Raw genomic sequence first — 17,696 nt, 5'->3', positions numbered from 1 at the left:
TATTCTCCTCTTCGAGTGAGGACAAAGGACAATAGGTGTCAGACCACCAGGAAATCACTCTAGACATAAATGAACCAGCAAGCACCTTTTGCTGTCTGCTCAGATGATAGATGATTTCAGACCCACACACACCTACACATAAAAAAGCATGAATATTTCACCCAGCAATCAGATAATACCAGGACATCAGCTTTGCGAGACTCAAAATGTCTACCTTGGTCACTGTGAATGGACTCTGCAGCTCCAAACCTGCCAAACCCAAGGTGTCCAGTCACGAGCCCCCCATGCATGCCCTGGAGCAGTCTCCTGCAATGCTTTGGGGACCACCGTCTGCCACCTCTCCTCTCCTGTAGATAGCTCCTTCCATGCTCTCTGTATGCTCTCCTGTTATTCCTCTGTCCAGGTGAAGGCCTCATGTTACTCCTCTGTGCAGGTGAAGGCCTCCTGTTACTCTTCTGTCCAGGTGAAGGCCTCCTGTTACTCTTCTGTCCATGTGAAGGCCTCCTGTTACTCTTCTGTCCATGTGAAGGCCTGTTATTCCTCTGTCCATGTGAAGGCCTCCTGTTACTCTTCTGTCCAGGTGAAGGCCTGTTATTCCTCTGTCCATGTGAAGGCCTCCTATTACTCTTCTGTCCAGGTGAAGGCCTCCTATTACTCTTCTGTCCAGGTGAAGGCCTCATGTTATTTATCTGTCCAGGTGAAGGCCTCCTGTTACTCCTCTGTCCATGTGAAGGCCTCATGTTACTCCTCTGTCCAGGTAAAAGCCTCCTGTTACTCCTCTGTCCAGGTGAAGGCCTCATGTTACTCCTCTGTCCATGTGAAGGCCTCCTATTACTCTTCTGTCCAGGTGAAGGCCTCCTGTTATTCCTCTGTCCATGTGAAGGCCTCCTGTTATTTCTCTGTCCATGTGAAGGCCTGTTATTCCTCTGTCCAGGTGAAGGCCTCCTGTTACTCCTCTGGTCAGGTGAAGGCCTCCTGTTACTCCTCTGTCCAGGTGAAGGCCTCCTGTTACTCCTCTGTCCATGTGAAGGCCTCCTATTACTCTTCTGTCCAGGTGAAGGCCTCCTGTTATTCCTCTGTCCATGTGAAGGCCTCCTGTTATTTCTCTGTCCATGTGAAGGCCTGTTATTCCTCTGTCCAGGTGAAGGCCTCATGTTACTGCTCTGTCCATGTGAAAGCCTTTTGTTACTCCTCTGTCCAGGTGAAGGCCTCCTATTACTCTTCTGTCCATGTGAAGGCCTCCTGTTACTCCTCTGTCCAGGTGAAGGCCTCCTGTTACTCCTCTGTCCATGTGAAGGCCTCCTGTTACTCCTCTGTCCATGTGAAGGCCTCCTGTTACTCCTCTGTCCATGTGAAGGCCTCCTGTTACTCCTCTGTCCAGGTGAAGGCCTCCTGTTACTCCTCTGTCCAGATGAAGGCCTCCTGTTACTCCTCTGTCCATGTGAAGGCCTCCTGTTACTCCTCTGTCCAGGTGAAGGCCTCCTGTTACTCCTCTGTCCATGTGAAGGCTTTTTATTCCTCTGTCCAGGTGAAGACCTCCTGTTACTCCTCTGTACATGTGAAGGCCTGTTATTCCTCTGTCCAGGTGAAGGCCTCCTGTTACTCCTCTGTCCATGTGAAGGCCTCTTGTTACTCTTCTGTCCAGGTGAATGCCTCCTGTTACCCTTCTGTCCAGGTGAAGGCCTCCTGTTACTCCTCTGTCCATGTGAAGGCCTCCTGTTACTCCTCTGTCCATGTGAAGACCTCCTGTTACTCCTCTGTCCAGGTGAAGGCCTCCTGTTACACTTATGTCTATGTGAAGGCCTCCTGTTACTCCTCTGTCCATGTGAAGAACTCCTGTTTCTCCTCCGTCCATGTGCAGACCTCCTGTTACTCTTTTGTCCAGGTGAAGACCTCCTGTTATTCCTCTGTCCATGTGAAGGCCTCCTGTTACTCCTCTGTCCATGTGAAGACCTCCTGTTACTCCTCTGTCCATGTGAAGGCCTCCTGTTTTTCCTCTGTCCATGTGAAGACCTCATGTTACTCTTCTGTCCACATGAAGTCCTCATGTTACTCCTTTGTCCAGGTGAAAGCCTCCTGTTAATCCTCTGTCCGTGTGAAGACCTCCTGTTACTCCTCTGTCCATGTGAAGGCCTCCTGTTACTCTTCTGTCCAGGTGAAGGCCTCCTGTTACTCCCCTGTCCAGGTGAAGGCCTCCAGTTACTCCTCTGTCTAGGTGAAGGCCTGTTGTTACTCCCCTGTCCAGGTGAAGGCCTCCTGTTACTCCTCTGTCCAGGACAAGGCCTCCTGTTCTTCCTCTGTCCAGGTGAAGGCCTCCTGTTATTCCTCTGTCCATGTGAAGGCCTCCTGTTACTCTTCTGTCCAGGAACCTCGTGGTGATAGTGGGCTTTGGCTAAGAGAGCCACGGGTCCGACCTGCCCAGTCTACGCGGACCCTGAGCCATTTCTCTGAGCTCTGGGAGACATAGGGCAATCCCTGTGCAGATGGCTTTCCACACACAGAAGACCATGTTTGTGTTGCGTGCTGCATGCTGTCTGAAGTGCTACATGCTGTCTGTAGTGCTACATGCTGTCTATAGTGATATATGCTGTCTATAGTGCTATATGCTGTCTATAGTGCTATATGTTTTTAATATTTTTTCTATTTCACCTTTATTTAACCAAGTAGGCTAGTTGAGAACAAGTTCTCATTTACAACTGCGACCTGGCCAAGATAAAGCATAGCAGTGTGAACAGACAACAACACAGAGTTACACATGCAGTAAACAATAAACAAGTCAATAACACAGGAGAAAAAAAGGAAAAAGAAAAAAAAGAGTCTATATACATTGTGTGCAAAAGGCATGAGGAGGTAGGCGAATAATTACAATTTAGCAGATTAACACTGGAGTGATAAATGATCAGATGGTCATGTGCAGGTAGAGATGCTGGTGTGCAAAAGAGCAGAAAAGTAAATAAATAAAAACAGTATGGGGATGAGGTAGGTAAATTGGGTGGGCTATTTACCGATGGACTATGTACAGCTGCAGCGATCAGTTAGCTGCTCAGATAGCTGTCAATAGTGATATATGCTGTCTGTAGTGCTATATGCTGTCTATAGTGATACATGCAGTATGTAGTGTTGCATGCTGTCTGTAGTCATACATGCTGTCTGTAGTGCTGCTACATGCTGTGTATAGTGCTACATGCTGTATATAGTGCTACATGCTGTCTATAGTGCTACATGCTGTCTCTAGTGCTACATGCTGTCTATAGTATTTCATGTTGTCTATAGTGCTATATGCCTGCTATAGTACTACATGCTGTCTATAGTACTACATGCTGTCTATAGTTCTGTATTCTGTCTATTGTGCTACATGCTGTCGGTGGTGCTATATGGTGTCTACAGTGTTACATGCTGTCTGTAGTGCTACATGCTGTCTGTAGTGCTGTATGCTGTCTAGCCATAGACCACCACAAACAAAACCCTAAAGAAACCGCCACAAGTAACACACACTGTTAGGACAAGAATAGAGAGAGAACAAAGGGAAAGCCTGGTCATGTATCTTGCAGTGCCCAAAACATTACAGGTATTCCTTTGATTGGCTGACAGCAGGGTGACTGGCATGCTGGATCCCGCAATATGAAATAATATTCCTATGCTTATAGACACAAAGAGCTGTCATTAGATACTGACAAGCATAAGGTTTGAAATTCCTTTAGAGTTCCAACGATACACAGAAACACATGTTAAGTAAAATATTTTTTATTTTTGTGTGTGTGTGTGCAGTTTTCTTCAAAATATTGAAGATCAGAATTAGGCCTTACTCCTACAGAGGCAGTTACAACAGCTGAAATACAATGATGTCTGTCATGCAAATAGCCAATAAAAACATCAAGCAAGGTCCAGCTGTTCATGGAAGCTAATGTTTATATCCTGTTAGCCCTGTCGGAGTTTGTATGTTTCCTATTAGCCAAGACAGGTGCATTCATCACTGAAGGGGGATACATATTTAATGACATGCTGTAATCAATGACGGACTGGCCATCTGGAGCACTGGTAGTTTCCCGAGGGGCCACTTCACAATTGGGGTGATGCAACACAAAATCTAAATAACCCCAGCCCCTGCTTAAGTAAAAGTAACAAAGTGCTGTGTGTCTGACTGGCCCAGGGGAGTGGGCTGCCGGCCCTCTGCCACTGCGGTTGGGTATTACATCTGTCAGCCTCTCTCTCCCAGCCAATTACTTTTGGTCCAGTCCATTCTATCTTTACCTGGGCCCCGCCCCTTTCCCATCTCTGTTAAGTGGTGACATTTGAATACATAGTGGAGCAAGATGGACAAACAGAGAAAAAACATAAAGGTGCTGAAAAGCGGAGAGAGAAGTGGTTGAAGTCCCTTTAGGCTGATGAAGCCAAATATTTAAAAATAACACATTATTCATTTGTCGCCGTTACCAGTCAATCATCTCAGCCTAGTTAGCCTGGCTGATACCACTGCCACCCCAATTTGTGATTATTTTAAGAGGGCGAAGTCAGGGGACCTAAACATGTTTTTAAGTTCCCACTCCCGATAAAAGTGTGAAAAGTCTGGTGCAGAAGATTTTCTTTTGTAAAGATGGGACGAACAGGAAGTGGCTGTCATACAGTGAAGAGAACATTGCTTTATTCTGCTTCATTTGTATGGCATTTGCAAAGCCCTTTATGAATGGAATGGCAGACTGGAAGCAAATCCATCAGAGAGTGGAAGAGCATTATGCATAGAGATTATGCTGAGGCCTACTTTCTAAGGTCCTCCAAAGGTAACATTGAGCGGCTGTTCATCGGCAGTCAGGTGTCTGCTCATAGAGAGCAAGTGTGCAGAAGTGCTAGAGTGCATTATAGATGTTGTTAAAGTCATAGGCAAGAGTGATCTGAGCTACAGAGACATGCAGTCTGAAGCAGCTTATACGCTAGATGACAGCAGCATCGACCGTGGCAACCTTTTAGAGATGATCATTCTGCTGGGAAAGTGAATGTGTATGAAAAAGCATTTCACTGCCTGCATAGAGAAAAGCAAAAAACTGCATGACTCAAGAGGCGGCAGAGGCTCTCTAATCACTCTATTATCAAAGACTACCATCGATAATGTCATTACCACCATCCAACACACAATGCAGGCCACCATAGCAACTGAAATCCAGGAAGCTGGTGTGTTTTCAGTCCAGATTGACACTACGCAGGCCTGGGGGCGACCCGTCCGGAAGTCCCTCTGCAACTGGATCCCGGACTTCCTGACGGGCCGCCCCCAGGTGGTGAGGTTAGGTAGCAACACATCTGCCACGCTGACCCTCAACACTGGAGCTCCACAGGGGTGCATGCTCAGTCCCCTCCTGTACTCCCTGTTCACCCATGACTGCATGGCCAAGCATGACTCCAATACCATCATTAAGTTTACAGATGGCACAACAGCGGTAGGGCTGATTACTGACAACGACGAGACAGCCTATAGGGAAGAAGTCAGAGACCTGGCCGGGTGGTGCCAGAGTAACAACCTATCCTTCAACGTAACCAAGACTAAGGAGATGATTGTGGACTACAGGAAAAGGAGGACCGAGCACACCCACATTCTCATCGGCGGTGCTGTAGTGGAGCAGGTTGAGAGCTTCAAGTTCCTTGGTGTCCACATCAACAACAAACTAGAATGGTCCAAACACACCAAGACAGTCGTGAAGAGGGCACAACAAAGCCTATTCCCCTCAGGAAACTAAAAAGATTTGGCATGGATCCTGAGATCCTTAAAAGGTTCTACAGCTGCAACATCGAGAGCATTGCCTGGTACGGCAATTGCCCGGTCTCTGACTGCAAGGCACTATAGAGGGTAGTGTGTACGGCCCAGTACATCACTGGGGCTAAGCTGCCTACCATGCAGTACCTCTACACCAGGCGGTGTCAGAGGAAGGCCCTAAAAATTGTCAAAGACCCCAGCCACCCCAGTCATAGACTGTTCTCTCTACTACTGCATGGCAAGCAGTACCGGAGTGCCAAGTCTAGGACAAAAAGGCTTCTCAACAGTTTTCACCACCAAGCCATAAGACTCCCGAACAGGTAATCAAATGGCTACCTGGACTATTTGCGTTGTGTGCCCCCCCCAACCCCTCTTTTTATGCTGCTGCTACTCTCTGTTTATCATATATGCATAGTCACTTTAACTATACATTAATTTACATACTACCTCAATTGGGCCAACAAACCAGTGCTCCCGCACATTGGCTAACCGGGCTAACTGCATTGTCTCCCCCGTTGCCCCCCTCTACCTCTCCGGGACCAGGCTGCTTCAGCACACGCAGGATGAAGAAGTAGCAGAGAGAAATGATGGCCACCCCAAGACAATAGACACTACTGAGCACATAACCTGAGGTTTCTTCATAACCAAATAAAGAGATGGGAGACAATGCAAAAGCGAGCGACAGCAGCCAGACCAGGGTTGAACATGCCACTCTGTAACTCCGGAGCCTATATTTGAGGAAAGCCACAGGTTGGGCCACCGTCAGGCAGCGCTCCACACAGATGCAGCTCTGGATCAGGGGCCTGCAGGTCCAGACGAGGTCATAGAGGACATAAACAGAGTGCCGTAACATGATATTCTGGCTGTATAAGTAGCTGACCATCTCAAGGAGACCCTCGAAACAGAACAACAGCTCCACTGCAAACAGGTTAACAGGGAATACCTGGGTGGGTTTGACACCTCCAGAGAGACTTCCACTCAGAAAGATCCAGAGGCACCAGACTAAGGCTGGCGTCCCCGGGAGGAAGCACAGGTCCTGGGCAGCATGGTAAAGACCTGGCACAACATAATCCTGGTCCAAGCAAACATCCCATCTGTCAAGGTAAGTGTGGTTTCCTGAACAGTCATTCATTCTTGTGGAACAATATCTGAGCCCACTGAGAGACGAGAGAAGGGAGATTACATGATTCATGACTTTATGTTTAATTTGACATATTCCAATGCCAGTTGATTCTGACGCAAACACATAACAATACTTTGATATACAGTACGTAGGTCTACTGTTATGTCAGTCAGAATATTGTGCCTTGTCTCAGAATGTCTGAATGAAAAAATGAAGAGGAGAATAAAAATGGTTAGAATGAACATAACATGTTGAAATGTAAAATAACCTACATGTTTGTGGTGTTCTCTCCTGTAGAGTCCAACCAGATGGAAGAACACCAACATGTATGAGTGATTTTAGCCAAAGCTCTCTGTCCTGTGTTCTTCCTAACAAGTCACGTCTTGTGTTATTTACATACGTACCCTTGTGTGCACTGAGGAGTTTTGCACCATATTGATGAACAAAACAGATGAATACAATGCAAATGCTGCACACACAGACCCGCAGACACACACACACACACAATCACACACACAGATACAATTACAACCTCACCAGTGATTTGCATTTTGTCCTGAGCATAAATATAAGCATCATCAGTCATATCACTCAGGACCTGTCTGTACCAGCCACAGGTTAACCCAGCCACCTGCAAGGGCTGACTCTTTCACTTTACATAATCAAGTCATATGGGCTTCAGAAATACACAGTACTAGTCTGTGGTTTGTATTCTGGATCTCTCTCTAATCACATAGTGAATGTATACAGTATGTGAACAGTATAGATTTGTACTTACAGGTCAACCAAATGTGATATCTATATGTACAAAAATAAACAACCATTCTGCGTTTTAACACACACTCATAAACAGTTACACATAACTGACCAGGAGGGTGCTACAGAGTCCCCCCACCACTAAGTCCCTTGGCCCCAGAGGTCTCTTTTATCTGCAAGGGTGTAATGGGGCAGAGTGTCCTCTCATGGCAAAGGTTGTTCAGTCTGTGGTAAGGGGCAAGCTGGGGGACTGGGGATGAGGACAGGGACGGGGGACGGGGGGTGGAAATGATAGGGGCACAGGGGGCACAGCCTGTTTTTCCGGTGAACCATTCAGTGACACAGGGGGTACAGGGGCGTGGGCTGTCTGGAGCCATGTCTGAGGAGCCTGGGTGTGTGGTGGAATGTCATTGCCAGTGGGAGGGGTTGTTGGGATCCCTGGTGTTTGTGGGTTGAAGAGGCCCCTTTTATGGGGCTAACCTATCTCGGTGCAGTGCCACCTTTCTCCCCCTGGGATGCAGCTGAACCCGGTACACCACGTCTTCCATACTCTCCAGGACCGTGCAGTGCCCCACCCATTGACTGTCCAGCTTGGGGCAACAACCTTTCTTTTTCTCAGGGGGCTGGAGACCCAGACCAGCTCCCCAGCCTCAAAGTAAACGTTTTATTTTATTTTCTGCCTCACATCTGCATTCTGCAGCTCCTCCTTGGCCAAGGTGTGAGCTGACTCCAGGCTCTCCTGGTCTCCTGGCTTACTCCTGCCCGGGAGAACAGGAGGACTATCAAGGGGACCCCCGAACCTGGTAATCATCTTTCTCTTTCAGGCGTACAGTAGGTGGAGTCTTGGACAGTGGTGCAGCACACCATGAGGGATGGGCAGGTGCTTTTCACAGTCACAAGGGTGTTTGGCAGTGATGATGGCCAGCTGCTGTGATAGCGTTTTGTTGAAGCACTCCACGAGACCATCACACTGTGGGTGAAGTGGAGTGGTGTGTGTCTTGTGCAAACCCAGCTGCTCACACATGGTGGCGAACACATGGGACTAAACATTTATTTGAAAGAACTCTGCGGCTCCAAACCTGCCAAACCCAAGGTGTCCAGTCACTACTCCTCCATGCATTCCCTGTAGCGCAGTCTCCAGCAGTGCTTTGGGAACCATCACCTCTCCTCTCATGTAGATGGCTCCTTCCATGCTCGTTGTAGCATTCCATCAGCTAGCTGCAGATCCTCAAACTTTGACCACATCCCTTCGGTTGCATGTGAGAGTTCTTCCACCTCGCCCAACGGAAAGAGCTCCACTGCCTGTAGGTCTGTGTCCTGCCTGTAGGTCTGTGTCCTGCCTGTAGGTCTGTGTCCTGCCTGTAGGTCTGTGTCCTGCCTGTAGGTCTGTGTCCTACCTGTAGGTCTGTGTCCTGCCTGTAGGTCTGTGTCCTGCCTGTAGGTCTGTGTCCTGCCTGTAGGTCTGTGTCCTGCCTGTAGGTCTGTGTCCTTCCTGTAGGTCTGTGTCCTGCCTGTTGGTCTGTGTCCTACCTGTAGGTCTTTGCCCTGCCTGTATGTCTGTGTCCTGCCTGTAGGTCTGTGTCCTGCTCCAGCTGCTGCCTCCATTTAGCCACGTCGACATCCTACTGCTCACAGCAGACCGGCATTCTCCCCTGGCATGCTGAGCCACAGACCCCCTCCTCTGCTCATAGCTTTCTCTCACGGGTTTCTTTCCACTCACAGTGGTGCCACCCGCTCACAGGGCCGACGGGACATGGAGTCAGTGTTAGGGGGTGTTCCCCCGCGCTGTGTACCACTGTGAAGTCGTATATGTTAAGTTCCTCCAAACAGAGTGCGACCTGCCCCTCTGGCTATTTGAAAGACATAAATCACTGGAGAGAGGAGTGGTCAGTTCTTACAGTGAAGGACAAGCCACCCAGGTAGTACTTGAAGTGTTTGATGGTTTCCACTAAAGCGAGGAACTCTTGCAGGATGAGAGTAGCAGTGCTCGTGTTTGTTGAATGTTTTGTTGAAGTTCGTCACCACTCTCTGCACCTCTGGGTCCACCTGGGCCAGCACCCGACCCATGCCCACATTGCTTACATCTGTGTTCCAGGATAAAAAGCAATGTGGGGTCAGGTTGGCAAACATGAGGACCTTGATCAGTACACGCTTCAGGGTGATGAAGGACTCCTGGTAGTCCGCTGTCCATGTTAATGCATCCTGTCAATCCGCTGTCTATTTGAGAGCCTCCTGGTACTCCTCTGTCCATGTATTGGCCTGATACTTCAGCAGGCGGTTCAAAAGAGACACCAGAGAAGATCTGTACAAACCCTCTTGTAGTATGAGGCCAGGCCCTGGAAGCTCTTCAGGTGCTGCTGGTTGTCAGCATCTGCTGTTCTCAAACAACCCACACTTTGTTTTCCATAGTGCTGATTCCCTCTTCTCCCACTTGGTGCCTGAAGAAGGAAACCTCTCTGCTCATGAAGTAGCACTTCTCAGGTTGGAGCTTCAGGTCTATGACAGCCCCCCTCCAACACACGCCGTACCGCACGCAGGGCAGACTGAAAGGAGCTGAATTTTATTGAGACATACTAGACACTCATGTCAGGGATACCAGCCACCACCCTGTCCAACTGCCAGTATTGTCTGTTGATGGAAAAAGCAGTTTCGCTCTAACCTCTGGCGAGAGACATGCCTCAGATACCTCTTTTGTCCCACCTCCCACACATGCGGTGACCTCACCCTCAGCGTAACAAGTGCGTCCAGAGATACAACCTCTCTTATCGTCACTCAATGCCTGGGTTTACCTCCACTGTACCCGCACCCTACCATACCCCTGTCTGGACATTATGCCCTGAATCTATCTTACCATGCCCAGAAATCAGCTCCTTTTATTCTCTGTCCCCAACGCACTAGACGACCAGTTTTGATAGCCTTTAGCAGTACCCTCATCCCACTCCTCCTCTGTTCCTCCTCTGTTCAACTGTGTGTCCCCAGGCGCTCTCGTTTGCTGATTTCTGTAACTGTAAAAGCCTTGGTTTCATGCATGTTAACATCAGAAGCCTCCTCCCTAAGTTTGTTTTACTCACTGCTTTAGCAAACTCCGCCATCCCTGATGTCCTTGCCATGTCTGAATCCTGGCTTAGGAAGGCCACCAAAAATTCTGAGATTTCCATCCCCAACTACAGTATTTTCCGTCAAGATAGAACAACCAAAGGGCGATGAGTTGCAATCTACTGCAAAGATAGCCTGCTCTGCTATGTCATAGTTTCCAGGTCCATGCCCAAACAGTTCAAGCTTCTAATTTTAAAAAAATAATCTCTCCAGAAATAAGTTTCTCAGTTGCCGCCTGTTATAGAACCCCACCAGCCCCCAGCTGTGCCCTGGACTCCATATGTGAATTGATTTCCCCCCATATACATGCTGTCTGTAGTGCTACATGCTGTCTATGGTGCTAAATTATGTCATAAGTGTTACATGCCTGTCTTTAGTGCTATATGCTGTCTGTATTTCTACATGCTGTCTGTAGTGTTACATGCTGTATGTAGTGCTATATGCTGTCTACAGTGTTACATGTTGTCTGTAGTTCTATATTTTGTCTATATTGCTACATGCTGTCTGTATTGTTAAATGTTGTCTGTTGTGCTACATGCTGTCTGAAGTGCTACATGCTGTCTGTAGTGCTATGTCTTGTCTATAGTGATACATGCTGTCTGTATTGCTACATGCTGTTAGTAGTGCTACATGCTGTCTGTATTGTTACATGCTGCCTGGTGCTATATGCTGCCTGTAGTGCAACATGCTGACTGTAGTGTTACATGCTGTATGTAGTTTTACATGCTGTCTTTAGTGCTATATGTTGTCTATAGTGCTACATACTGTCTATAGTGCTACATGCTGTCTATAGAACTACCTGCTATCTGTAGTGTTACATGCTGTCTGTAGTGATACATGCTGTATGTAGTTTTACATGCTGTCTTTAGTGCTATATGTTGTCTATAGTGCTACATACTGTCTATAGTGCTACATGCTGTCTATAGTGCTACATACTGTCTATAGTGCTACATACTGTCTATAGTGCTACATGCTGTCTATAGTGCTACATGCTGTCTATAGTGCTACATCCTGTCTATATTGCTACATGCTCTGTAGTGCATTTTACTGTCTGTCATGCCATGTGCTGTCTGTAGTGCTACTACATGCTGTCTGTAGTTCTACAGCACGTATGAGTTCAGTTCTTTCAGCCACCCATGCAGACTTTTCCCGCAGTGGTCTGCTCTGCACCATAGCATGCACAGTGGGTATATCTCCACATTCCATTTATTCTGGGTCTTTGTGCAATGCTCTATAGGAGAGAGAGCCTGAACTGTTTGCTTGCCAGCTCGCTCTACATTGAGGGGGCATGTGAGATTATGCCCGATAAGTGAGGATCTATTTCAAGATTGCTTAACCTGTTGGCGTGCGTTGGAGCTCAAAAAAATGACAACACACATAAAGTCCCGAAGCACCCCACCGTTACTCACTACACGTAGATATTCCCTCAGTGAAGTATGGCAGGTCAACTCCCATTGGCCACAGCTAAACGGAATCATCAATGGAATGAATGGAATGACGATTATAAACACAGAGATAGACAATGTTATTATTACACGTTTTTTCAAGTTACTGTGGTTATTCAAGGCAAAGTAAGAAATGTAGTTTTCACTCTACCGTCTGCGTTTTTTTCTTATTGGGGGAATAATGCAAGTCTATACCTTTGTACAGGGTTGGCACCAACAGTAAGCTTTGAAGGGTGGGCAAAACAATATGACACTCATCTAGACTAGACTATATTTGACTAATCTATTGACATTTGAATTGATGTGCATCAGGCCATGCATACCTCGGTCACTGAGGGGGCAAAGGTTTGAGAAGAGACCACAAAAACCTCAATTAAGGCTGAGGTTGTAATGGTAGTTGAATTCCTAACCGTACCACTAGGAGCATTGGCTACACGGCGGGAAATTGTTAAATTCTGAGACTATCGATCCTGACAGAATAAGAGCAAATCTTAGATAATAATTACTAGTCTGCAGCTACAAATTGTTTACCTGGGACGCAAAGACAACCGCCGAAACATCTATTCTATAAGAACCCAAGACACGGCAAAATAATGGGAGAAACTCCCCAAATACAGATGAGCCAAACTTGTAGGATTATACGCGATAAGACTGAAGACTGGAATCGCTGCCAAGGCTCCTTCAACAAAGTCCTTAGTAAAGGGCCTGAATTCTTATTGTAAATGTGATATTTCTGTTTATATCATTAATAAATTGACACCATTTTATTTTATTTTTTACAGTTATTGGTTTAACATTTTGGGTATTGCGTGGATTGATGAGGAAAAAATCTATTTCATGAATTTTAGTAAAGTAACAAAATATGTAAAAAGTGAAGGGCTATGAATTTTATCCAAATGCACTGCACTTCCATAGATGTTTTCAGCTGGTACCAGGGGAGGCCTGTGGGTGTCCTACAGTAGTCTAGTCAAGAAAGCATCATGCAAAATATATTGGCACCCTACACGACTTTCAAAGTCCTAATATCTCTGAGCCTCTCATAATAATCAACCGTCTTTCCTGTAGTTGTTTGTCTTGCAAACGCACGTTGTGCGCAAACTAAAGAATGTGTAAAAGAACGTCGGTCACACACACACAGTATTCTTAATTTTGTTGTGAGGATTCTCGATACCAAGACGTCTCGTGAAAACAATGACGTGATGACGTGATAAGATTTTTAACATAGCAAGAACGAGCTGTGGCTCAAATAAGTCTGATAAACGTTTTCAGTCAGACATTCACGCTTGCCTTACAGAGTTGAAATATCCAACCAACATATTGAAATAAATAACATGTCTTGTGAACTTCAGAGCTGTAACGATTTGACACTTCGGCTTTGACTAAAGGCAAGTACGAATGCAAACTGGTAGTCATCGCTCCTGCTTGATACTCTACACATTTTGGCTGATGTGAAACAACGTCATCATCTCATTGTTATTTTCTCCAGCGAGCACTCATTGGCTATCGCTGATGACATTCTCAAAACTTGCCGTTGCACATCTCACACTACTAAATCTTTGCACATTTTGGGCCGATGAAATCAAACATGTTTGAAACTATTGTGACGTCATTGATGGATCAAATACGGGTTCGGTTGGTCTTTGACCCACTCACATTAAATGAGTGTTGGTGTGGGCCGCACACCCCGAGAAGGCAACGACAGGGATTTTTTAACTGATCTCAAAAAGACTTGTCTATGACAGCTACATTTTGACCAAAATTGTGCTGTGTACAATGGCTTAATGTGCAGTGTCGCCTGATTTTATAGTATGCCTTGAGGTGGTACCATCCAGCAAATTAAGTAAGGAGTGTATTTCACACCGTTCCCCTCCATTAAGATGACGCCTTCTCAAGGTGCGTCAACATCACCATTTCAATGGTAGTTCAACTGCTAAGCGCAGAAAAAGCTACATTTACTACTAAAAGACCACAAAGTGTCAAAAGCACATAATTTCCATTTCACTATAACTAAGCCTGAAACATTTGGTGTTCGATGTATCCCAAAAACAGTCAAATGTTGAGTCGAGATATATTCTTTGTGTGTCAGTGTGTACTTCTCTTTTAAAACTAAAATATTGACAATCAGAATGAACTCCAGAATTAGGCCTTAGTTCTGCAGAGTCAGCAACAACAGATAAAAGACCATGTTGGCTGTCATGCAAATAGTCAGTGAAAACATCAGGCAGTTCTCCATGTTCATTGAAGCTACTGTTTTTTTTCTAGTAGACCCTGTTCCGGTGTGCATGTTTCGTATTGGTTATACAAGTAGCAAATACGTGCATTCATCACTGAAGGGGGATACATATGTGATGACATGCTGTAATCACAAGTGACAGATAGACCGGGAACTGAACTGTTTATTCAATCAGATTTTATTTTTTTCCACATATCTTTAAAAAATACAGCAATATATTTCAAAATAGAACACCACTCAGAAGTAGAGAATCAACTTCCATACCAACCTGGACTCAGGGGTACATGTAACATAGTAGAATATCACGATGTATCTCCCTTATTTCATTTAGATTAACAGATATAAAAGGACAAATGTAATGGACATTTCACATACACTATTTATTTAGTTTAACCATTAACCACTTACTAAAAAGGTCAAAACCTCTAAATATCATGAAAAATATGATTTAAATATTTAGAGCAGATAGATAAAGCGAGAAATGCAGGACAACCATTCCCCTTTACTCTTAGAAACAATGGTTCTGTGGCTGTCCTCTTAGTCCTCTTAGGTTCTGTGGCTGTCTTCTTTTTGGTTACAGGTATTCTACAATGGGCAGAGCCGAGGACCCTTTTTGGTGCTATGTCATTTTTGTTTCAAAGACTGTACAGTGGAGTTGTCCTTTCTTCAACCCCCTAAGCAGGGCAGCTCTGCAGTGGTAGAAGAGGGACTGAGTTAAGCTAACATGCTGAAGAAGAAAGCAATGGGAGTCAGAATACACCTGAATGATCTCAAAGAAATATGATCCTGAAGGATTACCCCAATGATCGTAGGAGAGTAGTTCAGCATCAAGATTAACAGGATGATCTTGACAGTACTAGAGGCTCTTCTCTCCATCCCCTTGACTGGACCTGCTCAGAACCCTCAGTATGAAGACTGGTGTCCATGTCAATGAACAGGATCCCAGCAACGATACCGGCATTGAAACAGATGGCTCCTTGGGTAGAACTCTAACACAAGTAGGCAGAGTGTCAGCAACCATATCACAATCACACAAAGACCATAGGGTGGACCACAGCCAGGAAGCTCTCCACACAGATGCAGCACTGGAACAGGGACCATCCGACCATGACCAAGCCAATATATCTAAAACTTTTGATGAAGAGGATGTTGGTGACCAATAAAAGTGAGTGGAGGCAGTAGAGAAGCTCCATGACAGACTGGTTGATGGTGAAGATCTCCTGGTTCACCAGGACAGAAGGGCCTCCTCCACCAGCCACAGGTACCAGGTGTTGGTGACCAGGCCCAGGAGGAAGTTGAACACCTCGGTTCCTAAGTAGACTGGCAGACAGGTGGGCCACACCCAGTACCAGGAGTCATAATAGTCAAATTCCCCGGTGTGGTTAAACCTGACAGGATCGGGGAAAGAGGAGTTTGGTTTCCTCATTGCTGCATTTCCTCTGTTACTTTAATCTCAGGATAATAGGAAGAGCTGCGATAACACAGTGTAAAATGTAAGTCTTGTCATCACAGGAAGTGTGATTAAATACTCAGAGATAGACAATGTTATTATTACACATTGATTCAAGATACTGTGGTTTTTAAAGACAAGAGATTACACTGTACCTTCTGTGGTTTGTTCTTATCGGGGAAGAATGAGCATCTCTACTCCAAGTGTTATGATTTATCTCCTACAATATGCTGTGAAGAGTGCTCAGAAAATAATGATACTCATCTAGACTAGCCTATATTGACTAATGTATTGACATTTGAATTGCCGTGCATCTGCCATTAAAACAGTCAACGTATTGTCAGGGCTAGAATGTTGCATTACGTGACACCATCAGTCAAGTCTCATGCACAGTCACTCTCAATACATTAAAAAAAAAATGTGACATTCAGGGACCTTTAAATCCAAAGTAGAACATAACATGAAGAAGACAATGCATGACATAATGCTGATGCTATATGAATCGGCCTAATCCCATTTCAAGACACCCCATCCTAATAACAATTGTATACTAACTAAAGATAAGCAATATTCACTATACATGCTAAACAAGTGATGCAGGGTTAGCTAAAGGAGAAATATGTGATTCCTGCATCCATTCGTAGAATGGATTTATTAATGAAATATACCCATTGATTCCCATTGATATGCCCATTGATTCTTGAAGAATATAATTTAGCAATGACTCATGAGCTTAGTTCATCTGTCATACCCTTTCTGAACCCAAAATAAGAGATAGTTTTATTCCTTTGTTTGCAAACAACATGAATGTTAACAAACACTCTATACCCTCAACATTTGAGTATTTCCTGCCCCATCCCTTAGCTTTTTACCAAAACAGTGGTGGGCCATTGGCTTTAACAAATACTCTAATGATAATGTGTTGTATCTCACAAATGCTATTGCTGCATACCACCAACTTAAAACAATGAAAACTGTGTACCAAATAAAATATTACCACAATTCTTCTATGCTTTTGCTTTGTCTACGTACGTTTAAACTTCAGTTCCAGGCACTAATAAGTTAGGCTGCACCCCGGTATTTTCAGAAGAATTCAAATGAAATGCATATTTAACTCAAAGCTCTATAGTCTCTTAAAGGAAGTTTATTTGAAAATATTGTACTTTTAGTGCCCACAACTGTAAGTCTAACATGTCTCTGTCCCTCTTCGACATGGCAGCCTTCCCTCTCTGTAGAGGTGCATTAGGGGTGAAACCATGACACTGAAGATGTTAACAATCAGAAAAATAGGGAAGACATTGCAGTAGTAGTCAAGACTGGATGACACGGTGGCCCAACCAATAACCACCGGGATGGAGCTCGCCAAAATGATCACTAGGTTGGTAAAGACGATCCCAAAAGCTCTCATCTTATGTGGGTCTGTCATCTCCTGTTTCTTTTCTCCCCCTCTGACCCCCTCTACTTCTCCTGGACCAGGCTGCTTCAGCACACACAGAATGAAGAAGCAGCACAGAGAACTGATGGCCACCCCAAGGCAATAGACACTAATGAGCACGTAACTCATTGAATCAATAGGAGAACATGCAAAAACAAGTGACAACAGCCAGACCATGGTTGAACACGCCACCCTGTACCTCCGGAGTCTGTACTTGAGGAAAGACACAGGTTGGACCACCGCCAGGTAGCGCTCCACACAGATGCAGCTCTGGAGCAGGGGCCTGCAGGTCCAGGCAAGATGAAATGGGAGTGAAATAGCCTCCCGTAACATCACATTCTTGCAGATTAGGTAGCTGACCATCTCAAGGAGACCATGGACACAGAACACCAGCTCCACTGCAAACAGGTTGATA

General features: G+C 45.5%; 1 protein-coding gene across 1 annotated transcript; it reads left to right on the top strand.

Annotated features, from left to right (window-relative positions):
* The first annotated feature begins 206 nt into the window (after positions 1–206).
* On the top strand, positions 207–2,467 carry LOC139403099 (aggrecan core protein-like). The gene is made up of 4 exons (XM_071146809.1): positions 207–308; positions 404–1,291; positions 1,472–2,065; positions 2,246–2,467. Exons 1-4 carry the CDS (start codon positions 207–209, stop codon positions 2,465–2,467), a joined length of 1,806 nt encoding a protein of 601 aa, XP_071002910.1.
* The last annotated feature ends 15,229 nt before the right edge of the window (positions 2,468–17,696 follow it).

Source organism: Oncorhynchus clarkii, unplaced genomic scaffold (assembly GCF_045791955.1).
Source record: "Oncorhynchus clarkii lewisi isolate Uvic-CL-2024 unplaced genomic scaffold, UVic_Ocla_1.0 unplaced_contig_5339_pilon_pilon, whole genome shotgun sequence".
Lineage (NCBI taxonomy): Eukaryota > Metazoa > Chordata > Actinopteri > Salmoniformes > Salmonidae > Oncorhynchus > Oncorhynchus clarkii.
Note: the sequence above shows the minus strand (reverse complement) of the source record. Positions and strands in the feature narration are given on the sequence as shown.